Source organism: Stegodyphus dumicola, chromosome 7 (assembly GCF_044657685.1).
Source record: "Stegodyphus dumicola isolate Sdum_Otavi_A_Nest chromosome 7, ASM4465768v1".
In the NCBI taxonomy this organism is placed as follows: Eukaryota; Metazoa; Arthropoda; class Arachnida; order Araneae; family Eresidae; genus Stegodyphus; species Stegodyphus dumicola.
The window spans coordinates 25950584-25978037 of record NC_140774.1 but is presented as its reverse complement, the minus strand read 5'-3'; the positions used below and the strand labels follow the sequence as shown (position 1 = coordinate 25978037).

Below are 27454 nucleotides of genomic sequence, written 5' to 3'. Positions count from 1 at the left end.
GATCAGCACATTCTAAATTTTGACGAACCATACTCGGGCTGTTGAACATTTAAAATGCTGTGGTTTGAAAAACAAACATTTATTACAGAGCAGCATGCAGAGAGAGAAAAAGTTTACAGAGGTTATAGGTTATATATATAGCTTTACAGCAGATCATGATTTAGCGAATCACAAACAAGACACAATAAACAACCAATCAAAAATAACATAAAGAAAATATAAACAAATAAAATAGGATTAAGTTTCAGATTGCATCGGATGTGACAGAAAGCTATAATTTTTTTTTTAACCAATAAGAATGCAATTACAAATATCTCAACAATAACTGTGTGTTCTCTACAGTCCACTATGATTTAATTTCTATTGATTACTTTCATAACACAGCTTGTCCTGCAGTGTTGTAATGACGTTATGACATAACACAACTGACTTTAGTGAACTAACAGTGGAGTTTACGGCTGCCCAAATTCTGTGTTTCAAGCATACTTGTAACTGGACCTTTCAGTTATAATAACCTATCATGGAACCTGCTATCCTGGAATGAATTAACATGATTACAACTACTTAAATGAATTTTCCTGTATAAGCATTAAGCATAATTTATCAGGAAGTATAAAATATATTTTCAAAAAGTTTTTTTTAAAAAAAGTGAGTTTTATGTGTCCTAACACAAAATAATATTTTTTAATAATAATAATACAAGTCCATACTTATATACTTTATTTACCCTCATTCTTTTCCTTGCTGTCCTCAAATTAATATAAAAATATAAACCATTAATGAGCCATAGGTAACAAACATTCAGTCATATAAAAATATAATCAAACAACCAATACAGTACAAAATGACCAGAAAACTAATAGTAATTCTGAAGGCACAATAGTGTTGAAGGTGTAAATATTTCCCTGCATAAAGGACATTCTTCCTGAAATAAAAAATAACTTATTATAAAATTATCTGAAATAAAATTATATTCAAGTATTAAATTTAAACACAGAAAACAGTGTGAAGTATGTAAAAAACATATTTTGATATGAATTAAAATAACAACCTGTATGAATTTATGCATTATCATTTTAATAATACTTGGATCAATTTATCATGAAATATGACATATTTCAACAAAAATACCAAAATGTAAAGTAATGCTTCAGTTACATAAAGTTTGCATTTTTAATTATTCAAAATATATTCTTTTTCCTAGTTATTATTACTGTTTTACTTTTATTGCTGGGTAAGCTTGAAGCAGAGTAATTTCAAATAATCTATAAATTCTGGCATTAATGATTTGAGTTTTAAAGCATTTTTATACTCTTTTAGAGGCAAAAATTTTTATAAATTTTTGTAGCAAAATTTGGATCTAAGAAAGATTTTATGAACATTGTAATAGTCTTTTGTGACGTTGCAATATCTACAGTTACACAAAATTTAAGCAGAAATTCATGAAAAGCAGAATCAAAGTATTTGTATGCCAAGTGGAAGTAAAATTACACAAAAAAAATTTTTAAACAGAAAAACATTACCTTGTTTTGCATCCAGGATGTTATGCATGACCAACAAAATAAATGACCACATGGTGTTGCTGTGCTACGATTTCTTTTCTCTAGACATAAAGAACACAAACTTTTTGCAGGTACAGGGTCAGAAGTACTTGTACTATCTCTATATAACACACAAAAAACAAAATGCTTCAAAAACAATGTTAACTAAAATGTTGTTTTTAAAAATACAGACTACAAAATTTGCTCATAGCTTTTAAAATTCTACAGTTGTGGACTGAAAACTATTGCATGTGTTCTAAGCAAAATGTTTACTAATCGATATAGTAATATGATTCAAGAACCTCACAATGTCCTACTGTGCTCAACAATGTCAGAAACAAGCAACCAGTTCCATGTACATTTAAACTCCATTCATTTAAACTAATTCGAGCAAATTACTTTTTAGCCCATTATCCCAGAAAGGCTATTAATTTCATTTTGGCATTTTGCATTAAAAACTTTAAATGTCCGCTTCATTTTTCAAATTGTTCCCACCAAATATTATCACCCTGTGTTATATTTAAAGAAATTAAATAATGAAGACTCTGCATAAATATATGCGCATTTCTTGCAATGTGATAAAACAATGGTACCTAAAGCAATCAAATTTTGAATAACGTACCTTTCCATCTGGAAGGCTTAATTTGGAAGTTGTTTTATTATCGATTTCATTTTTTGTAACACTTTAACAAATGTTTGATTAACAAACTCAAAAATTCAAAGCAAGCAATAGCAACACTGTACGGGGGGGGGGGGAATTATCTCCAATGTGCGAGACTGTGTATCGGAAATTCTGAAGATATGCTCATTTTAATATTATTTTGCAATATTGCTGTTGAACTGAATTTTATGTTTCAAGTGTGAAGAACATGATATTTAATAAATAAAGGTAACACACAAAACATTTAAAAAAATGTCCCTTTGGACTTAATATAAAATCTGAAAGCCTTCAGATTTTTTTAATATTTTTTTTAAACAATCTACAGGAACTCTTTTTGGTAATTAACAGTGAATCAAAAATATCTATATAATTGTTAAGCAAATCTATATATTACAATAAATATAAATAAAAACTCTTTTACTTATGCATTGATAATAAAGCAACAGCAATGTGATGATTTCATAATAGTCAGGTAAATGCAATTGATACAACTGCTTTGAAGTAGCCCAGGGAAATATACTAAGCTACATCACAGCTGTCATATGATTTTTATAACATATAGTTATTGTACTGATGATTATAACAGAAGGCAGAAATGCTACTGAATTTTAAAAATTCCACATCAAGCAACTCTTATTTACTTTTCTTTGCTTTTTAGGAGACTAACAGCTTGTATGGCCAGCTGCCTTAATAATTGTTATAACAAAGGAAAAAATATATAATTATTTTAATAAAATCAGCCAGTGTAATTTCACAGGTATAGTTAGTAGTGAATAATAATTGAAATAAATCTTTGTTTATACCTTTTGCTTAGTTTCCAGCCAAGATCTTAATTATACTGCAATGCTCAGCTTATTTATTTAATTGATGAAATATTCAAGAAAAAAGTGATGGTTTGTCAATTAGTTCTTTCAAATTGCTCTAAATCTCCTAATATCTTTACTCAAAGCAGGGGAGCATAAGCAACTCTGAGCACTTAAAACTTGTAGAATAGGTCAATGATATTATTACACTTGCAGTTAAAACAAGCTTAATTCCTTCGTTTGGGGATGAAATTTATCAATTTCAATTAATTAAGAAATAAAAATAAATAAGCACTTTTAAAGCCCATGAAAATTTTATGCCAATTACAATTTAAAGTTTTGATGACAGGTGTTACTTAATAAGAAAATAATATCTAGAGATCTGAAAATCCTTACTGAAGAATTTATTGACACGATTTGAGATTTTCTTTAACTCTTTTCACATGTTTCATATATAGAAATAAGAATAATAAATATTATTCTATATTTGAGTTTAATTTTTATTTACTTTTCCATATAAATCACAAATTATAAATATTACTGTATTTGAAATAATATGCATGTTCTCTCATTTGTGGTACTCTGCACAGTATATCTTGTTCAAAAATAGCAATTCCTAAAATATAACAAAATCATTGAGCAAAGTTTGTGTCTAATGCAAAAGTTAAATGCACAGCCTGCAATTAATTGTGATAAAGCATTATTAATGTTTTTTCTCTTCATTTAGCACATAATAAGAATTAAGTCAAGCAAATTAACCACACATCCCCCCCCCCAAAAAAAAAAAAAAAAAAAAACTGTCCACATGCTTTAACTGCAAAGCATATTTTTTGACAGCATCAATTTCCCCCATAATTCATTTCTCAATCAATTATTAATTCAATAAAATCTGTTACAGGTATGTTTGAGCAATTCCTTAATTTTAAATTTACACTTCAGAATCTGTTTAAACTAAAAGCAATAATTTATAGTGGAAATTCATCTTAAAATACATACTTAACTTTCTCTAATTTACTATGTTTTAGGGGATCTTTCATACTAGTTGAATACATTGTCATAATCAAACTCAAGCAGAGCTGACTTGCAGCTATCCAGCCCAATATTCGATATGGTTTTTGATAAGCAGGATGAGCCAACCAACGTCTTATGACAACCTGCAGAGAAACGTAATTAACATAAAATGATATGTAAATCAATACACTTTTATACAGTTATAAATAAATTTGGCTTGCTTAAAGCACATTTTAAATATGAAAACCTACACACATAGTTATTTAACAGCTATGCATGGATTACTAATGCTAATTTAAACTAAATTATTGATAAATATTAATAATTAGTACATATAATCATTTTTAATCATTTTCAGGTCTTCAGCCTAACCTATTTCAATAATAATAATGTAGTGATACTTAGTTATTTGACAGTTTAATTTATTTATACTTAGTTACAAAACTATTTTTAAGGAAAGCAACATCATGAAATTCAGTTACTGATAGAGATTTATCAATATTTTTTTGCTGGGAGGCAGAGAATGTGAGTTACAGCAGTGCTGGATTTAGCATTTTTCCTAGGTGGCCAAAAAATTGCTGCCCTCACCCAACTTCTTTTAAGTTTCTCTAACAAATTTTAATTTTTTTAATAAACATAGAAATAGGTAGGGTTTCAGATAAAATGTAAAATCAATTTTATAGTAAGAAATTCTTTATGTGCCATTTTTGTTATAAAAGAAATATACATAACAAATGGTTTAGTTTCTTTACTTATGTCAAAGCATAAGAGGGCTATCTGCCTAAGAGGAGAGATGCCTGAGGACTTTCTAAGAATAATTGGCTCGTATACAAGCTATGCATGAATAAAATGACAGAAACCCCCATGCAGCCAGCTATTTTACCGGGATTCTAACCCCTGGCCCGGACTTCACCGGTCAGCCGCTGGTGGCTGAACATACATACCAAAAGTTACATACTTAAAAAACCCATGCGAATCCTCCTAACACAGTTGCCTCTCTGGAAATTTTTTCTGAAATAGGCATTTTTTCAATATTTGCAACAATAACTACTCATAATAATAAATGATACTAAAGAAAACAGTTCAATACTAAACACTAAAATAGTTCAACACGGTACAAAAATGGGAATCACATATTATTAAATAATAAAAAAAATTTAAACAAAGCAAATTTATAAACAATTAGTGATTTATAAGCAAATGCATTAGTGATATAACCATTGCATTAGTGATTTATACGCAAATTACAAAATCACTAATGCAATGGATTGAAAAATTTTATACCAATCAACAATTTATCCAATCCACAGACAACAGGAAAAGAAACATAGAGAAATATAATAGCAAATCACGAGAACAAGTAAAAAATTATCTAATAAGCAGTTTAATTACTTGAATAACAGTAATAAATACAAGAGATAAATTCAAGAAATTTTTCCCCAATACTTTGAGCTTATATTTCATGGAAAAAGAACAAATGCATGCATTTTATTCAAAATTCAGTGCGAATTTTTACCATCCCTATCTTAATATATTTGCCTTTACAGATGTCATTCGTGAAATTCAGGCTAATGTACGCTCTTTTGAAAAAAAAAAAAAAAAAAAAATTGAAGCACCATGAAGGAAGTGGTTGTTTTTATGAAATTGAATATGTGTATAGCTCATACACAGATCATAAAATGATTAAAAAATCAAGGTTATAGTACCTGTTTACGGCTCACAATCACTCACTGAGTATGCAAATTAGTAGTTGGTCGAACCTCGTCTGGCGGCAATGCATGCTTGAATTCATGGAGGTAAGGAGTGGTAGAGGTTCCTTATGTCATCCTGTGACACATTCTGCCAGGCATTCATCAGTTCTTACTCCAGATCTACGATATTTTGCGGTGCCCAAATCTGGTGGCCCCTCATATCCCAGACATGCTCGATTGGTGAAAGGTCTGGTGACCTTGCTGGTCAAGGAAGAGTATCAACCTCATGGAGACAGTCCAGAGATATGCAAGTGGTATGTGGCCTGGCATTATCTTGTTGGAAAATGGCCCCAGTATGACGTGCCATGAAGGGTAAAGCAACCGGCCACAGGATGATATCAACATATCATTAAGCTATTAAAGATGTACGGAGGATAACTAAAGATGACTTGCTGTCATAAGAAATAGCACCCCACACCATCACACCAGGGGTTATGGCTGTATGCCTTTGTAAAACAAAGGCTGATTGGGACCGCTGGCCAAGTCCTCTCCAGACACAAACACGGCGGTCATCTGCTTCAAGAGTGAAGCGGGTTTCATTGCTGAACACTATATATGATGCCAGTCTGATGGCAGCCATGATGATTGGCTACGACACCACTCCAGACGACTCCACCAATGTTGTGGGGTCAAAGACAAACGTCTTAAAGGCCTTTAAGAGCATAACTCCACCTCAGAACAAGCGTCGTCAGATGGTGGACGGTACCACAGGAGGTATGGACGTGGCTGTAGTGTGTCGAATAGTCGACAATGATACCGTTGGGGCGGTTTGGGCCTGGCGAACAATCGTCCTATCTTGCTCCGCATTTGTGCTCCTCGGCCTTCCAAAGCCTTCATTTTGTCAGCAATTTCCTTGTAGCAACCATTGCTGCCAACGTCTTTGCACAGCAGTGTCTGTACGCTGCAGGTGGCAGCCTATTGCTTAGTATGACCACCCAGCTTCACGCAACCCTATAATGCAACCACATTTGAAGTCCTTTTATTTGTCTGTAAGGTCTTTGATATCATCTTAATGGCATCTTTAGGTGCTTCTTTACGGAATTACAATGGCAGCAACAAAAAAAGATAAATTTTCCGCCTCTGTTACTGGTTTCATACTTTGCAAATTGCACACTAGAAATGTGTGCTATGATCACAATTCCTATTCATTTGCCTTGAAACTTTGAACATTTGCATATTCGATCAAGATGTTTTCGCATACCAAATTTCGTCAGGATTGCAAAAGTCCTTCTTGGTGCTTCGAGTTTTTGCAAAAGAGTGTGTATGCTGCAATAAATGGTATGAAGCAGCAGAACAAAATAATAAACGGGAATTACCCAAACGAAAAAGAAAGAATGGTGGATTTGCTAAATAAACACAGTATGGAATGATTTCACAATTAGAATTCCTAAGGCGTATTTCCTGTCACCCAAAAACAGTACATTTATCATTGCAGTCCATTGTATTTAAACAAATGAACATGAAATTTCATAGTAAATACAATAATTTTAAATTACAAATGTATTAGAAAAATGTTCAAAAACAGGTCAGCAAGGTAAAGATGGAAATGAATGATTATAGGAAAGGGCTTTTTTACTTCCTCTTTTGAAGTAAAGGACTGCTATCAAATGCAATTTAACGATGTTTTTGCATGACAACTGTATGTAAGGACAGAATATAGGACTCTTTTCCCCGAAACGAATTATAAAATTGATTTAAAAATGGATTCAGAAGAGATTTATTCATGCTGTCTGTACGTATGTATTTCGCATAGCTAAAAAATTAGTAGCCTCAGAAAGTTGAAATTTTGTATATAGGACTGCTATAACATGCAGTTGTGCATCTCCCTTTTTCGTTGCAATCGGTGGCACCAAAAGTATATATATATATGTGTGTGTGTGTAAAATATAAAATATCTATCTTTCAAAATCTTTCAAATAATAAATTAATAATAGCCCTTTAATGCCCGTCTTCATTTAAAAATAACAGAGCAATAATTTTCTAACTAAAACTGCCTGCTGTTCTGATGTGCACGTATCAATGAAATCTGAACCCGATATCTGGACATTAACTTGTCATGTGATATGAAATGGAATAAAAGGTTAATTGCATCACAGCTCCCTCTCTTCTTCTTTCTTGCTTTGTTTCACTGCTTTGCATTGCCACTAGCCACACAGAGTTTACTTTTCCAATTTCGTCAATTGTTTAAAAAATGTAAGCTGTATAAAATTCTAGGGTGCATAGAGTACCCATAGTGATGAAGTGCATTACCATGGAATAAAATTATGTGTGGAATTTATTGTTATGAGTGTTCTTCAAATGTCATCTTGTTAACTATGCATTTATAATGCCGAGAACAACCGCTAATCTGTTGCATCTTACTTTCCACCAAGTCATCTTATCACAATAATGGAACAGTTATATTATATATATATATATATATGCGTGTGTTTTGAAGCTTCTAAACATTTTCCCTTGACAAGTTCTGTTTGAAGCTTTTGAAAAGAGGAAATTAACAAAAGTTTTCATACTCTGTTTTTTTCCCCACTTTTCTTGTTGTAAAAATTTCTTTTTAGGGTTATAGGTTTTAATTTCTTTAACTATTTAAGATTAGTTTATAAAAATTCAGCAGCTCAAGGCACGAATTTTAGACTTTTTAGTTCTTTCATTTTTTTTTAAAAAGCGCTTTTGACTACTTTATTATTTTCTTGATATATATATATCATTAAATATAACAAATTTTTGAAAGAGTGTAGAAGAAAGTTTTAACACTTCAGATATACAGTTATTGTAAAAAAGATTCAATGAAATTAAAAAAAAAAAAAAAATGCAGTTAATTCAAATCAAAATATCTTATCATCAAAAATGAGGGCATGCACAAGGCAGCAATCTGTATAAACAAAATTAAAAATATATAAATTCATCACTGTCTGTTAGATAAGCAAATAATTCAAGTTTCACACAAATAATATTTTTGTGAATAATAAATAATGTAAGCAAGTGATTCTTATCGCCGTAACTGCCATATTTTAAAAGGTCATCCTAGTACATAATTTTTATTTTGACTAGTTTGTTTTAAAACCATTACTTTAAAGTAAACAATGCCTTTTAAACTAATATGACAGCAATTTGAACAACTGGATGCATTTGAGTAGTGTTGCATCACAGGGCTGCATGAAGGAGGATTGTTATTTCATTGCATTGCATGCCATATAAATAACCTGGATGTTATTGTCACATGGTTCAAGAAGATACACATTCATATACAGGTTCTCAGAGATATTAACAGACAATAAGAAGGGAAAACCAAAGGGTTGTTTCAACAAGCACAAACTGTCTCATTTGTCATGGCTACTGACAGTGATCCTCTATGCAGTCCCTTCAAGTAAAATACCATTACTAGATGACAGCATGCCTCTGGATTATAGATATGTGTACCCTCATGATAATTCCTTTGATATCATTACACACTGCAACACTGCTATGCTAAATCACACTAAGTAATCTTTTGTAATAAGTCTTAACTTTGTGTTGACTAATGCATCCATGTGTGAAGGCAAAATTTCCAACTATAACAATTTTTTGTTGACATGCATTACATGTGCAGATCAATGGATGTTGTGGCATAAAGTGTCTGCCATTGGTCTTCATCGCAGGCATTTTGACAGTCCGATGATATGCTGATAAGATCATTCAACTAGTAGTTTTGACACTTGTAAATGCCTGCCCTAGAGCTCTGTTCCTATAGGACAATACTCATTTTCAAATTGCTGACATCTCTTTGATTAATTTGCAATTATGGAAACTCTGCCATGGCCACTTATATTGCCATACATGTCTCCAACAAAGAACCTCCAAGGCACTTTCTCAAGACACCAAAAATGAGCTAAAATCTGCAGGAACAACAAACCAGAGTGCATGGGGTGAGCTAATGCAAGACTACACAAGAAGCCTCTACAATTTCATAATGTGACATGTGGCTGAATGCATTAAAATAATGGCAGCCCGATGTGCTCTTGGGTGCTTTAATGTTTTCATAAGTTTTACAATAAATATTTGTCATACAGTTCCCATTTTTAACCTTTTTTTGTTGTTAAAGACTACAAATTTCTTTCTAATAGCATTTCAATGTGATTTCTTTCTGGAAACAATTTTTTCCTGTCGATGACTGTATTTAAAAGATGAGATAAACTATATTTATTTCACTGAAACTGAATACAACAAAGTGTAACATTTCGCTGCAAATTATTTAAAATATAAAATAAAATTATACAACAGAATTAATCTCAAAGTTAGAATTTTGGAATACCAAGGCAAGAAAAGGGACTTCATTTTATTAAATTTGAAATGCTAATATTTTTTGTGGTTATTCAATTTTTTATTTTATGACAAAAAGAAATAAAAAAAAAACAGATATTTGTCCTTCAGTTAGTTCAATCATGCCCAAAACTGTTTCCAAACTAACAAATTTGTACTTAAGTTTTTATGTTAATACCATATTTATGAAAAAAAAAATAATAATAATAAAAAAATACTGACTTCATAAAATAATTATACTTAATATCTGCCTTGTTGTCATTTCATTAACAATGAACTATATGTAAAGTTTAATTAATACAAAGGATCAGAATATCATTTTAAACTGCAATTTAAAATAACAGCACAAATGAATTAAAATTGCTTAATTAGTTAAAAATTTATGTTTTATCTCGTGTGAAAAAGAAATTATCAACACATTGAATTTTTCTATCAAAACAAAAAAATCATCTATTGCCCATACTGCAAATCCCAAAATCAATTTTGCTTGTACCAAAATTATTGAATATATTTTCTGAGTGATAAATAAAATTTAAGGCTTTTCATATCTACAAAATTCTCTCTGCACATGTCACTAATTTGAATTTTACTCACAATATAACGAATATATCAACTATACTTTGATTTCATTTTTCATCTAATGATGACATTCACTATTTTGCTTTTCTCTAACTATTTTGCTTTTTTTCTTCATTACAGAAAGCATTGTTGTTTGCCTACAAGAAAATTCTCGAAATTAAATCATTTCTCTTTCTGTTTATGTAAAGTTTAATTAATATTAAACTTTACATAAACAGAAAGAGTTTATGATATTTTACTTCTATTTAGTAGCAAATGAAGAAGGCGATGAAATACCATTGCTAAAAATGCTTCTGCTAAAATAAAACTGAACACAAATATTGCTAATCCGTAGTCAGTTTTACATATTAAATAATTCTTTTTTATATATACTTGCATTATAATTGTTGCCATCAAATCCAACAATAAATTCAGAAAAATGCTGTTCCAAAATAGCAGTTTCAAAAGCAGAAATGAAAACAAAGAACCTTGAGCTGACCAATTTTTGAAGTATTGTTATTTACTGTGACAATGCTTAACTCCAGATTTTGATGAATGCCAGACAAAACCTTATTGAGTATGAATGATGTTTTGTGTTATAGCTACATTCATTTGCCCTTGCCCTCTCAGATTTTCCTTTCTTCAGATCACATCAAAATTCTCTGAATGGCTGGACTTCACTCCTTTGGAGAGTATCAAATATTACATCAATAACTTCTGCATGAATATACCTAACAACATTTAAAAAAAAGTTTTCTAACTGCTTCAGACAGCAAAGGTCATCAAATAAAATGTTGCTTATGTGATTAAATAAAAGTTTTCCTGCTTTTATATTGCTTCATTTACCATAAAAGGAAAAAAAAAAAAAAAGAAAGAAAGAAAAGGGGGGGGAAAAGAAAATGAAACCTGGAGAACTTTTTATATGATTCAATACTTTATGCAAAGCATTTACTTGTACATAAATACATTTCAGACATATTCTTCTCCAAAATAAAATCAGAAGCACCCAATTGAAGAAGAACCTTTAGGGATTACACAAAACTCTTTAACAACAATATTTAAGAGGGCAGGACTAATGTAAGAGCATTACTTTTTGTAGTCAGAAAAACATTAAGATGAAATCAACACACATCCTTCAATTTTTAAGACATAGGTGGTTAATGATATTTCATATACATTAAATATATTAATACAAATAACTAAAAGTTAATTGCCATATACTTATTTAAGTTAATTAAATTAATTGTCATATATTATAAAAAAACTACTTGGTACCATTAGAAAATTGGCACCTTAGACAGCTACCTAATTTGCTTATGCAACTACTTGCAACCAGTAGTTGATAGAATGATCAATAGCTATAAATTCATTAATAATTTTTTTATTACTGTTTTGTTACAAATAGCTAGATTTGTATCCCTAATCAAGGATTATCTCTGTACTCTTTAACTGAACAAGATTACAAGATTACAGTAGTTGCAGTTTTTAACTTTTATTATAATCTACCCAAGTCACTACCTACCTAAATAAAAGTCACTACATTTTTGGAATGCTTCAAACCCTGGCAAGTAGTTGTTAAATGTGTTGCAAGTAGCACTGTTGCTCTGATTTTTTGACTTAACTAAAATTCTGCTGTTAGGGATTCCTTCGGGTTTCACGACAAAATGTCCTTTTTCAGCACACCTAGCCTTTATGATGATGATAATAGTGATTATCTGAATTATCTATGAAATCTCAACCAATCTTTTCAAGATGCAATGAATTCTTGAAATGCCCAGCAAAGCCCAAGAAAGCAAAGGGAGGAAGCCAGCCAAAGTGATGTCTGATTCTGAAAAAACAAGTGAGCCCTCAACATCAAAGAAAATGATGGATGATGAAAAATACTAATGAATTGCTGAAATTAATCAAGAAACATGGAGTTGAAACCATTCTTGGAGCTCTCAGTTGAGGAAGTTCTGAGAAAGATGATCAAACAAGCAAAAAGCTGTGCATTGAGGAGCAAGCCTAGCCAGCTGAAGGAGAAAAAGTCAAAGTTTAGATTTTCCCCAAATAGACTGCAGAAGTCCCAGCTTATGCTGAGACCATGGAAGTCTCCGAAGAAAATCGATTCCAGATGCTAGAATCTCAGCCTGCTGATGATGAGGAAGGTGTAGAAAAAAGAGATAGAGGGCGCTGCACCGCCCGTATGTTTAGCTAATTAAAAGTTTTCACCAGAGAGAGTTGAGAGGTTGATGAGAGTGTTTGAGAGAGGTATAAACTAGATATCCTGTAATCTGTATATAATACTTGTACACAGGCTTCTCTTCATTAAATAGATTTAGTTAAAGGAAAGTATCTTTACTTGATAATATAACGTATCAAGATCCACCGATGCCGAGTATGGAATATTGAGTAAGTTATTACATACAACAAGTTCTGAAGAAACTATCGAGAGAAATAGAAAAATTAGAGGTTCGGTTCATACCAGTGTAACAAAATTAATAAGGAAATTGGAAGAGGAATTGCAAAGAGAGAATCCGAACCTAGAAGTGTTGCAGGAATCGCTTTCAGTGTTAATCGAGAGAGAAACTGGCTTGTTAAAATATGATGAAGTTATTAATGCTCAAAGCACTGTTAAGGAATTAGACAGAGGTAGAACACTGTTTAGAATACAGCGAATCCATCATTAGATATAAATCAAAAGTCAAAAGATATATTCAAAATGTGGGTAAAACCGGAACAACTTCACAAGTTTCGGAAATCAAAACCAATTACAATACTAAATTACCTCACATTACTTTAGAAACTTTCAGCGGTGATTTATGTATATTTACTGAATTTTGGGCTCAGTATATGGCTGCCATTCACGAAAACAATATGCTTCAAGATGTTGAGAAATTTAACTATTTAAGATCTTTACTCACCGGTTCAGCAGCGAAAGCTATAAGCAGATTGCCATTAATAGGAGAAAACTATAAAAAGGCCACCAAAATCTTAACTGACAGATTTGGGAAAAAAGAAATCTTAGTTAGTGTGCATATGAATGTTCTCCTAGCTTTGGAGCCAGAATGTCGTTCAAGTGATGTATCCAGTTTAAGAAAACTATATGATGAAATAACTGTTCAAAAAAGAAGTTTAGAGACATTAGACATTAATTTTAATTCTTACGGCAATCTATTACTTCCTGTTTTATATAAGTGTATACTGCAAGATTTAGTGTTACAGTTTAGTAGGGAGCAAAAGATTGGCACAGAATAAAACAGTGTCAGATTTATTGTTGGTTCTAAAAAGAGAAGTAGAAGCGGGCAAAAAGTCATTAACTCTGGATTTTAATCAACAAACACTTTTGAAATCAAGTGAAAGAGATACCAACAACTATTTTAAAAGTGTTGCTCCAATTAAAAAGAAAATGGTATCAGCGGCGGCACTTAATACATCAGTCAAAAATTACATGTACGACTTTTGTCTTAAATCTCACCTCTCAAAAGACTGCGACTTAAGTATTTCAGAGAAACACAAAGCCTTATACGATCAATTTAAGTGCAAGCGCTGTTTAAAAAAAGGTCACAAAAACCATTTTGTAAGGCGAAATGGGTTAAATGTAATATTTGCAAATCTATGTCACATTTAGAGAGCCTGTGTGATGCAGATGGGCAAGAAAATAAATCCATAAAAAATGCTGCAAGCACAGCAAAAGAGACAAACGTTAGTTTACTGTTCCTCGAAACATTGAGTAAGCAAATTCCTAATGACGTGATTCATTATCAAACATTGAGAGGCCAACTACTCGGAAAAAATTCCACATTTACATTAGATTGTTATGTGACTCAGCTTCCGAAAGATCTTATGTTTGTCAGTCTATTTCTAGGAAAGCAAGTTTACCAACTACTGGTAGAGAAAGATTAAGAATTTATACATTTGCATCTTCAAATCCGCCAGTAATATAATTTAAAAGGAAAAGACTTTCTTTAAAAAATAAGATCGGGTTCATTCTAATCATCGAAGCACTTGAAGTAAAAATCATATGTTCCAATGCATTACCCAGGCCATCTGCAAAAATTATAAACAAGCTTCACTAAGAAGGATTTGACTTATCTGACAGCTGTGATAGTGAAGTGGCAGAGGTACAACTTTTAATTGGGGATGATTATTTGAACTGCATTTTAACGGGGAAAACACATCGTTTAACAGACTATTTAGTATTGCATGAAAGCATATTCGGTTGGACGTTCAGTGGTAGAATGGGGGGAGAGAGTAAGAAGTTAAGTTCAGGGTCAGACTCCACCAGTTTATTTATACACATCAATTGTTAAATAATAGACCTTTAACGTATGAGAACAATGAGCTGGGTGAACCTCGCCCGCTCACTCCTTCACAGTTTTTATTGTCAGAATGTGGTACTTATAACTTACTATTTAACTTTACCGAGTATTTCTTGGAAATTTTTAACAAGGTGTCAGACAAAGAGACTTTAACTAGGAGGAAGCTTTACCAATCTAGGCTCTTATAATTAACATGGCTCAAGTGGAAAGAGCAATATTTACTCTATCTTAGAAATGCACATAACTTTGCTAATCCTAAAACTGAGCAGAACCTTAAGATTGGAGACGTTGTGTTGGTAGAAGGACAAAAACAATCCAAACTACCTTGGGACATGGGTGTAATTGAAAACGTGATTATAGGTAGAGATGGACATGTTCGAGCGTGCCTCGTTCGCACACCCAAAGGACAATGCACAAGATCGATGCAGATGTTATATCCCTTCGAGATTTAATTTAGAACTTTTGATATTATTGAGTTTTTATTATTATATTATTAATTATTATGTTCATTTGTGGTTTTGATATATACTAGTATAGATTATTCTTTTATATTATTCATTTATATATGTCATACTATTCAGTATTAATCCATTATTAATTAATGTTATTATTGTTATGTAAGAAAGTTGGTGTACTCTTATTAGGGTGGGGAGTGATGTAGAAAAAAGAGATAGAGAGCGCTGCACCGCCCGTATGTTTAGCTAATTAAAAGTTTTCACCAGAGAGAGTTGAGAGGTTAATGAGAGTGTTTGAGAGAGGTATAAACTAGATATCCTGTAACCTGTATATAATACTTGTACATAGACTTCTCTTCATTAAATAGATTTAGTTAAAGGAAAGTGTCTTTACTTGATAATATAACACATCAAGATCCACCGATGCCGAGTATGGAATATTGAGCAAGTTATTACAGAAGAAGGAGCATTGACTGGTCAAATGCGCCCACCTATTGTATTTTCCCAAAACGTTGTGGATTGGCTGACCATGGATAAACCTTTTAGAAAGAATTGTACAGAAGAGCACGAAGCTCAAATGAAGGCAATTCAATTTTTCTGTAAATAAAAAACTTACAGGACTTTAGAAAAATGATGAAATCTTCACAGAACAAATCATTCCATTCCACTCATACCAACTTAAGTTGTAAGTAAAACACATTGAAAATAATCCAGAAAAACCTACCTGCTTGAGTCAAGGAAGAAGCAATTTTCCAGGACTTAGAACGTAGGAAATTCTGGTGCTGAATGTGAAACAGTTCATTAGAACATGCAAGAATAACTTCGAAAAATTCGGGAACTCATAAAATTTCCCAAACATGTCAACTAGAGAATACCCAGCAAGGAGCAATCAACCAAAAACTCTTTATAGTGAAAAACTAAAAAGAAAGCTCCAGTCTTGCCCCCCTGAAAGAAATATCAGAAGCAGTCACATGACTGAAAGATAAAAAGGTAAATTAATTCCTAAGCTTTATCATTCCCCATGTAGAGAAAATTAAAGCAACAAAGACAACAGTGAAAAAACTTTTAAGACAGGATTTCAAGCTGCAGTAATGCTTATGAAATTTAGAGAAAGTGCAGACTAAGGAATTTGACCATTCAGTGATGATGAAACTCCAACCCGACAGTACAAGGCTCAGAAGAAAAATTGCAGATAGAAAGTTTGAGGGTTCAATCCTCCTTTTTGCTCCCAAAATTTTCTGCCAAGCATGGAATTTTATCTCCATCCTTTCACAACTAGAAATCGCCTGACTTGGGTCATGTTGTATTCATGTCTTCAAGTGACAGATGTACAAAAGTATATCTTACTTTCTTACTACCTGCAATCAGCCAATGGCAACCTAAAAACAATTCGCAAAAACTCTCTGTAGTTGAGGCCAAATAGCTAAGGATGATCTACGGCCTATGTGTGTTCCACATTTAGAGGCTCTAGGTGCACCATTTTACTGCAATGCAAGGAATGTACAAACATACATAACAGAGTCTTCATTACTTAACAGTAGTAACATTCTTCCTTCATTATTCAACTGTTAAACATATGCTTAAAAATACAAAAAATTAGTTTATTATATGCTTTCTTTCTTTGCTTTTTATGTAAAAATTAGAATATATTTACTACAGATTTTTCTATAAAATAATAAAGTTCTCTCTATACATATTTAATATTCTCTGAGCAAATGTAAAAAAAAAAAAAATAAATTCCTTTTATGAGCATTATGGAATTTTTTTAATTCCTGATTTATTTAGTAGAGATTTATAATTTTTCATTTATTGTATCCTCATAATCTGAACAGTGGCAGGATCCAGGCTGTGCAGATTTTTGGTCTACCGCTGAATTATGCAAAACATTTTTATTATACATAAAAGTACCTTGTATTTTATTTAAGATATTTTATACATAAAAAATCATCCCCCAAAATATACTTACATATCTTATGCATGTTAATCTCTTTGAAAATGTGTAATAGGCACCAGAAAAATAAAATGCAATGAGGTGAATTCTTTGGATAACTGAGATAATCTTGAAGATAGTAGGTATGAAGGCTAAGAGATTCTCTTCAAATGAATCATTACTTGATTTGGAAGTTCCTGTAGGTAATGAAGAAATTTCATTTTCCAGCCATTTTTGAAAACGCAGTAAGAAATAAGATCCAAATACCTGCAAACTTACATCTGCTGTTCTTCTCTAAAAAAGTAAATAAAATAAAATAAAAATATTGCATCACAATAAACTTTCATATACAATTCAGTTTCATCAGTTCTTTTATTATATGGTACTTCATCCTCATCCCATTACTCATACTAGTTAATTTGATCAAAACAAAGCTTTGTTCCTGAATGTTATTAAAAGTGAAATATAGATTTTAATGAGGTTGTTTCTGTATGGATACGTTCTTTATGCCTCATCTTAACAATAAAACTAACAATTAAGTCACTGCTTCTTTCTTTTCTAACAATAATTAATTCTATGCTTATCATCATAAATTGAAGTGTTAATCTTTTTTTTAAAGACTTAAAAAAAAAAAAATACTCAAAATTATCTGATTTCATAATAAATGGGCAGACATATTCCAAATAAATTAAATTATTAATAGCAAATTTAATTTCCTCAATTCTATTCTTATGTGCCTCCTTTTATGCTCTAACAAATTTTAGAGAAAAATGATAAAAATTAATTAAGAAACATGGGAAAACAGTATTTTTTAAAATGCAAAAGAAAATTAAAAGAAACATTCAATGCAATTGATTCGTAGCTTAACTAACTTTTATTTTTAGAAAAATAACTACAAAAACCTAACCTTTTTCTTGCGAAGACAGTAAATAATATGATTTTATGCAAATTTTATGCAATTTGAGTTAAATTAGACTGTGATCTACTTCGTATCATGAGGTCCCCCCCCCCCAATATGAAGTGTTAATGTAAATTAGAATCTACTTGGAAAACATTCTTTAAAACTTGAACCTGACAATCTAAAGCCAGAACACCATCAATTCACTTATTAGGTCAATAAAATTATCAGAAGGAGAAATCATGAGAAAAATAACTTCATAATTGCTAGCGAAAAGAAAAGAAAGAAGACCCTTTAGACAATAATGAAATATAAATAAATTAAAATTGAATGTTATTAATATAAGAATTCAGTTTTAACAAGACAGGAAATAGTTGAAACAAATTATGTAGTTTGAAAATTATTGGAACCAAAACAAACTGATGCAGAATAAATCTTATTATACACTGATATGATGACACTAATCTGAACAAAGCATACATGCACAAAATGCAAAATTAACTCAAACTAATACAAATGAAGAACACAATAGCCATAAAATTTTAACAATACCAGTCTTGATGGAATTGATTTCAGACTTGCATCAACTTGAATAATGTTGGCATACTCTTCCCCAAGTGTTTGAAAACCTTAAGAAAAATACAAACCTATTATTCTAAAACATTTGCCATACACAGTCAAAAGTCTTTAATCCAGACTCGTCGGGACTTCGGCGATTCCGGATTATCGGTTTCTCTGGATTATAGATCATCAGTTTAAATCTGGTAAGATGGCATGCAGAAATTATAAAATTAAAAATATGAAACCGTAATTTATGAAATAAAGAGCAATTATGATTTAAAGGGTGTCAAAATTTACAAAAAAAAAAGGGTAATATTTATTTGTTTACTAAGCATTTCTTTCAACACGCGGTGGTCGAAATTAGAAAATTACAACCAGAAAACTGATGTGTATTCGTGATATTTATAATGACGAGGAATTTGATTTAAATCATCAAAGACAAAGTACATCGAGATGAAATACTACATTTAGTAAGGAATTATAAGCCGAATAAAATAAAAACATCTGCCCTGAAGATAAGGATAGTGCTGACAGATCAACTTCCAGTTCACTGCGTGCCGTGACGTCCCCCCCCGCAGAGCAGCGTGAAATTAATAAACAAATTTTGGAATGATTAGAGAAACAAAGGATATGCCTTTATCCATTTTTTGCAGCAATTCCACTTTTCGTTTGATGGACATCGAAACATGCTTTCGCTTTGTAGATCCTTTGGCAGCTCCAGAATCGAAAATTCTTTTTGACATAATCGAAAGTTCAAGCTTACTTTTATAAAATTTCTCCAACAGTCTGCAAAAAATAATAAGCCGGATCCAATTAAAAGATTAAGGGGTTACATGGGTTTCACAAGTTCAAAAAAATCTTTTTTTTTTTTGTTTGTTTTTTTTGTTTATTAAAATCTACAACATCTCTCGAATATTGTCCGAACATTTCAAGTTGATCCGAGTAATAGTTTCAGAGATACAGCCTTTTGAAGTGGCGCACTCAAGGCTACCTGGGCTCCGCTTGCCGCAGGTATAAAAGTGCAGCCGCTTGCCTATCATTAATCATTTGTCCTTTATGGCTACTTTTCTCTTTTTCTAAGGGCAACTAGTTGAAATACTTCATTTGGTGATCACTTGTTGAACCACAAGGTTTATTTTGAGGTTATAAGTATCCAAAGTAAATTATACGTAAAAAATGCCCAAAGTTTTAAGATCTCAATTAGTGGACGGTGCTCGTAAGAAAGATCGACCCAAGAAACGGAGACAGTCGTTCAATCCTAAAAATCCTGAGGAGCAAAACTTTAAATGCGTTTTTCTCAAAACTATGTTTTTAAAGTTCGTTGTCAAGATTTCTCGAAGACTACTCCACCAATCTCGATGAAATTTTAAACAGGTCTTCGATATACAATTTACAAGAACTTGGATGAAGAATTTTTTTTTTCAATTACAACTATTTTTTTTTTTTTTCAAAATGCCACGAAATTTTTATCGAATTTCGCATTTTTATGTAAAAACCGCTGTCAAACATTTAATTTTCATTTTTTTCCCCCTTCGTCCAATTTCTAGTTTGAAGCCTTAACTAAAACACGGATTTTTTTTTTTTTTTTCACTTCAGATGATCCTGCTTGGAGTTCTGCTGTCAACGCGAATGCACTTTTTTTCCGAGGGCTCGCCGGGAATGACGTCACAATGGCGGAGTTTTTAATATTTTTTCAAAAATTTCAGAAATTGTTTATTAAATATGTACCTTTAAGATAATAAAAAAAATGAATTAAATATTTCATTTATTATATGAAAACAAAATCTTGAAAATACGCCGTTTTTACTCGGATGAAACCCATGTAACCCCTTAAGGAACAAAGCAATCTGCAACATTAATTGAAATAGATAATTAGATTGTTTTAGTTTAGCTTATACCATCCGTTATACATTAAACGTGCATGCGTAAAATTATCATCCACATGCGTAAATGCATATGCGTAAAAGCATAATGGCGTTTACGCATGTGCAGAAAGTTTGTAGCTTTGAGGTCCAAATTATAGATCATTCCGGATTATGGACGTTTGGATTAAAGACTTATGACTGTATAATCAAAACACTGTGTACAATAGATGGATAGAAACCACAATTAGCTGGGTATTCATGAATTTATTAAGACACATATTTTCCCATCACTATGGGGGATGACAAGCACCCCATAAATTTATATACACTTATTACATTTCAGGACAATAGATTACACAGTGGAACAATGACACATGCTAGCAGGACAAGGGCAAGTAGTGAAAGTGAATGCATTTCAGCAAAGGGTTATATAAAAGAGCCAAATTCTTTGTTTAAGTCATGAATAGTAGTTGGACTAGATCTTATGACAATGCAGATCTCATAATGCAGTTAGTTTTTTAATTGATATTTTTTATCTTACATATATATATATATATATGTTTAAATAAAATACATTATTAGGCAGCAGGCTATTTTGCATTTAATATTAAAGTAAAATAATATTTAAAAATCTTAAATAAAACTGTTGGTGTAGCTCTGACAACAGCCTTCAGTTAAGAATGACAATGCATAAAAAATTCAAAACAGCATTAGAACACATTCTACTTGAAGCGATCTTCTATGGGGCACGAAGTTTTGACAGCCGAAACACAGCATGAACTTGATTCTAATCTCGGCATACAGTGGAAGTTGGAGTTAGTTGATAATATTCAGCCCTTGATTCGATAATTAACTTGTTGCAATCGTTTGTAAGGTTGAGACCTTGTGAACCAAAGATGTGCATTTGAGTGTTTGCCATCAAAGTCTGAGCTCGAACACCAATTTTTCGGTTTTATTCGTTTTATGTACTCTGAGTTTTTTACTAAACTGATTGCACAACTTTTGGTCTTGTTCATTCGCTCTCCCAACACTGTCGTAAGTTCAGGTTGGAATTCTGATATTCCTCTTTCTGCCTCTCAGAGTGGAATGTTCTATGGTAATTATGGCTCATCTGGATGAGTACTATCATCTGTCTTAATTTGTAAAAACAATTTATAATCACCCTGTATATACATACATTTTACTTATATATTACATTATATATAGAAAAATATAATTTTCAGATTATAATTAGATGCTTTCAGATTATACACAACCCCCATCAAAAAGTCGTGAAATCACTGCCTACTTTGGACAGCATTCACAAACTCAATGGCAACTAATATTTTGACAAGTTAATGCACAAAAGACAGTCATTTTCAAAATGACAATGTACTAAGAATTCTGTACAAGAGCAATCGATCAATAAAATTTAAAAAAAAGTATGAAAATGCTTTTTTTGAAAAATCCTTGTATCTTTTGTTGTTTTCTCCCAAAACACCTGTTTTTCTGTTCTCGTTTAAGAAAAACACCAGAGAATTGCACAAAGTTGGAATTGGTGCAATTCAGCACTGCATACTTGCCAAAAAAGTATGTGGTCTTTTCAGTTGGGGGGTGAATAATGAGAAAGTACCTATAATTATATCTGCAAAAAAAGTTTTAAAAAAAAATGAGGAAAAAAGGGGAGAAAAAAGAAAATTTATGTTAAATTTTAAACTTTCTATAGGAATATGGACACTGAAGAGCCACACCATTATGACCACATACTTGATAACGCATTGCACTACCTTTGGCCTGCAAAACAGATGCAATTCACCTTGGAATGAATACCACAAGTTCTTAGATGACTGGAGACATGTTGTACCAACCGTCTAAGCAACAGTCACACAAAGTTGAGATATTCTATCATGGCGGTGTTTGAGCTCTGAGCTGATGCTCCATGACATCCCAAATATGCTGTATCGGGTTAAGATCTGCCAAGTTAGGTGGCCAGGACATTAACTGGAATTCATCCTTATGTTCCTCAAATCACTTCAATAAAATTTGAGAATTGTGACATGAGGCGTTGTCCTTCTTGAAGATTCCATTTCCAGTTGAGAAGACACATGCCATGTAAGGGTGCAACTAATCCACAATTATGTTCAGATAGTCTGCTGCTTTCATGGTCTGTTTTACCACAATTAAAGGTCCTAGAGTCACTCATGAGAATGTCCCCCAAAGCATAATACAGTCAAAAGTCATTAATTCGGACACCCATAATCCGGAATGATCTATAATCCGGACATCAAAGCTAAAAACTTTCTGCGCATGCGTCGCGTTCAAGCATGCGCATAGGCGTTTACACGTGCACGTAAGACCTTTACGGCTGCGAATATACATGTGCGCATGTGCATAATACATTTACGCATGTGCGTTTAATGTATAACGGATGGTATAAGCTAAAATTATCTAATTATCTATTTAAAGTTGCAGATTGCGTTGTTCTTTAATCTTCGAATTGGATCCGGCTTATTATTTTTTGCAGACTGTTAGAGAAATTATATAAAAGTAAGCTTGAACTTTCGATTGTGTCAAATAGAATTTCCGATATGTATTTACTAATATGTAAAGGATCTACAAAGCGAAAGTATGTTTCGAAGTCCATTAAACAGAAAGCGGAATTGCTGCAAAAAATGGATAAAGGCATATCCTTTGATTATCTAATCATTCCGAAATATGTTTATCAATTTCACGCTGCTCTGCGGGGGAAGGGAAACGACACGGTGCGCAATGAATTGGAAGTTGATCTATCAGCACTATCTTTATCTTCAGGGCAGATGTTTTTATTTTATTTGGCTTATAATTCTTTACTAAATGTAGTATTTCATCTCGATGTACTCGGTCTTTGATATGATTTAAATCAAGTTCCTCATCATTATAATTCGCTTCTGATAGTGAAGAAAGTGACTCAGAGGTTATTGAAAACGAAAAAATTTCGATTGACAAATTAGTCGGTATTCTCGACACAGCAATTATAGGACTTGAACAGCGGAACTTTGTAACTAAACAAAAAATTATGTCTATGTCTGTTTAATAGAATTAAAGAGAAAGTATTATCACATGAAACGAAGCAAATTAAACAATTTACATTGAAAGAAATGTTTAATAAAGTAAACAAATAAATATTTAGCTTTTTCCTTTTGTAAATTTTGATACCCTTTAGATCATAATTGCTCTTTATTTCATAAATTATGGTTTCATATTTTTAATTTTATAATTTCTGCATGCCATCTTACCAGATTTAAACTGATGATCCATAATCCGGAAAAATTGATAATCCGGAATCGCCGAAGTCCCGACAAGTCCGGATTAACGACTTTTGACTGTACTGCCAACCAGTCTGTATGACCTGCTGTACAGAAAGAGAGTAACTGTTCGCCTGGAAAATGGCATGTATGCCCTGACATGATTAATAAGAAACCGTGATTCATCCGACCAGGCAACTGTCTTCCACTTATCCGTGGTTCCCTCTCAGTGTTCCTAGGCCCACTGCAGATATAGTTGACAATGACACTTGATGAACAGAGGCACACAAGTGGGACTACTCTGCAGTCCCATATCCAACAGTGTCTGCTGAACTGTGTATTCCAAATCACTAGCACATGGACCTGCATTATATTGGGCTGTCAGCTGAGCCACTGTCTGGTGCCGATTTTGCTGTACCAAGTCAGTGTCTCCAACATCCTTTTTCTTCGATGAAATGTGGATGTCAAACACCTTGGCATCTACTGCTGGTTTGATCATCATTTATCCACATTGCATAGATGCTAACAATGGCAGATCATGAACAATCTACCACTGGTATAGTTTTGGAAATATTCATTCCGAGTCTTCAAGGCATTAGAATGTACACTCTATCAAATTCGCTTAGACCAGCAGCCTTTCACATCACTTGTGCATGTAAATGCAAGAATGATTCTTTACCTTCTGCATCAGCAGCTAAATCCCACTCAATTACATGCCCTCCATATCATCCAGACAAGTTCATTGAAAAATGTGGGGGTAGTCAATGTTTTGGCTCATCTGTGTGTGTGTGTGTATATATACATATATACACACATACATACATATATATAAAGATGTATTCAGTGTTACCTTTCAAGTGCAAATGCAATTGTTCTTTCAAGCTAAAGGCACGATAATAAAGTTTATTAAATATGCATCCATCACACTGCACTCTTAATTTATAAGTTCCATATATAATATAATCAATCATCTCTTTTTTTAAAAAATATTAGGTACTTATATAATTAACTAATAATAACTCTGATTGACTTGGCAACAAATGTAAATGTTGTCATGAAATCTGACTACAAATAGAAATGAAGCCCTAACAATGTTATGAAATGTCAAGGCACAGTAAGAAAGCTTCCACGCAAAGCAGGTTTTAGAATTGTCAGACAATGGCAAGAGAAGGCAGGGTTGCCACATTTGGCGAGAAAACGCCTATTTCACAACAAAATTGGCAATATGCCATAGATGGAAGGAGAACCTTCTGGAACAAATTCTTACTGGCTTAGCCCAGAATGTTCTCAAACACAAGCCAAAAGCTATATAAACCCTGCTGTTACATGGAGAATTAGTTAGTGTCTCATCTAGTTAGTCCGTGTGGAGTTAGTGAGAGTCCATTGATTTGACAGACAGTCAGTGAGTACTGAGTTGGTTGTCGAATGCACTAAAGAGTCTCTTAGTGTATCGCGGTTAGTGCATGTCAAGAGAGTGTGCTGAGCTCTGGAAACGACTGAACTGAGGAGTCGAGAGCTTGTGGTGATGGCGATAAGGAGCGCGCCTTGCGCCCTCCGTTAAGTGTGGCAACCCTAGAGGAGAAGTTTCTTACGAGTAGCGAGCAGAGCGAAACAGGCCGGCTGTCGGGGAGTGTGCGCGAAATTCCGAAATAAAGCTTAATTTTTATTGTGCACTATATCTTGTTAATATTCATATTATGTAGTAAGAAGAACATAATCTGTGATATGGAATTCGAGGATTGGTGGTAAAAACATAACAGGAAATCACCATAATGGTAACCCGGACTGTGTTAAATCAAGCCCGTATGAACAGTTCTCAAGCACTTTCGGTTTTGACTACAAGCCATCACTCAAGATCTCCAAACCAGAAGTAATGGATTACATCGGTTTTCATCCTCCGAATCACAGATGAGTAGTAATTATAGATCATTTTATAATTCTGTTTTCTACTTATCATTTAATTTCATTTTCTTTAGTTAAATTTTTGCTTTTATTTTGGCTTAAAAACCTTGCACAATGTCTGATGTTCATGCCGTCCAAATTCCGGTTTATAACCGATCAGACCCATCTTTATGGTTTATTACGTGTGAAAGTACCTTTGCTCTTGCCACCCCCAAACCTATCACAGAATCCATTACTAAATATAATTATGTAGTTGCTCATCTTCCTCCAGATATTGCATCAATAGTACGGGATTTACTTATGAAACCAGACCCTATTGATCCATATACAAAGCTCAAAACTGAGTTAATAAATCGTTCAGGAGAATCTTCTCAGCAAGAAATTCGCCAATTATTATCTGGAGAAGAATTAGGCTCTCAAAAACCTTTCGATTTGCTTAGAAATATGAAACGTCGAGCAGAATCTTTAAATGTTCCTGATAACTTAATGTTAGAATTATTCCTTCAACGTTTGCCTTCGACTGTTCAGTCTATTTTGGCATCGGTTTCCAATTTAACTCTAGAAAGCTGCAGAAATTGCCGACAGAATTTTAGAAGTAAATCCAACCCCAGGGACTTGTGCCGTTTCTCGCACAGTCGATCAGTCTCTTGAGGATAAATTATTTAAACAAATAGAAAAATTAAACAAACGTATTGATCGCATTTCTCTTTCTCGTGGTCGCTCGCCAAATCGCGGAGATCGCAATAAGGTGTGTGTGTGTGTGTGATTATGTCAAAGCCTCGAGGGCTATCTGCCTAAGAGGAGGGATGCCTTCGTGGAGGACTTTCTAAGGGAAACTGGCTCGTATACACGTTACACATGGGGAAAACCACGAAAACGCCCATGCAGCCAGCCCGTTCGCAGGATTCGAACCTCGGACCGAACTACCAGTGTTCAGCGACTTTACCACTCGGCCGCTGGTGGGCCAGATCGCAATAAGGAAAGAAGCAATTCCAAAAGGAGAGATTATTCTGTTTGCTGGTATCATAGACGTTTTGGGAAAAAGTGTAGAGATGACAAATGTACAAAACCTTGTTCATGGCAGGGAAACGAAACCAGCAAAGAATAGAGGCGACTTATTCTTTGCCTCAAGTTTCACGTCACCTGTTCGTTCGTGACCGTAGAACAAACCTTTCATTCTTGGTCGATACCGGCTCTGACGTGTCCTTACTTCCAGCAAATAATTCTCAAAAACGGAATTCGTCCCAACAAACACTTTTCGCTGCTAATTCTTCTACTATTCATGTTTATGGTCAAAAAACACTTTCTTTGGATTTCAAATTAAGAGGACAGTTTAAATGGACTTTTCTTATAGCAAATGTTAGTACACCCATTCTTGGAGCAGATTTTCTCCATTTCTTTGAATTGGTGCCTGATCTCAGAAACAAATGTCTCAAAGATTTAAAAACGCATTTTAAAACCGTCGGTTGCGTGAAAAATGCAAGCATTTATTCAGTAAAAACTGTATTTAGTGATACACCATATCACAAAATTTTAAAAGAATTTCCTTCAGTTACTAGATTACTAGATCCTAACCAACCTGTTAAACACAACACCGTTCATTATATCATAACTAAAGGTCCACCTGTGGTTGCAAAACCTTGTCGGTTAGCTCCAGA

At 32.9% G+C, this 27454-nt stretch overlaps 1 protein-coding gene across 1 annotated transcript in view; it reads right to left on the bottom strand.

Annotated features, from left to right (window-relative positions):
- Positions 1–703: 703 nt before the first annotated feature.
- Positions 704–27454, bottom strand: part of LOC118182906 (peroxisome biogenesis factor 10-like) — a 34956-nt gene continuing 8205 nt past the window's right edge. The window contains exons 3-7 of the mRNA XM_035352294.2: positions 18758–18834; positions 17344–17601; positions 4002–4159; positions 1524–1662; positions 704–925 (exon numbers count right to left, since the gene is read on the bottom strand). Of these exons, the coding sequence (XP_035208185.1) occupies positions 857–925; positions 1524–1662; positions 4002–4159; positions 17344–17601; positions 18758–18834 (701 nt within the window). The 3' untranslated portion in view covers positions 704–856. The remainder of the gene's footprint in view (positions 926–1523; positions 1663–4001; positions 4160–17343; positions 17602–18757; positions 18835–27454) is intronic.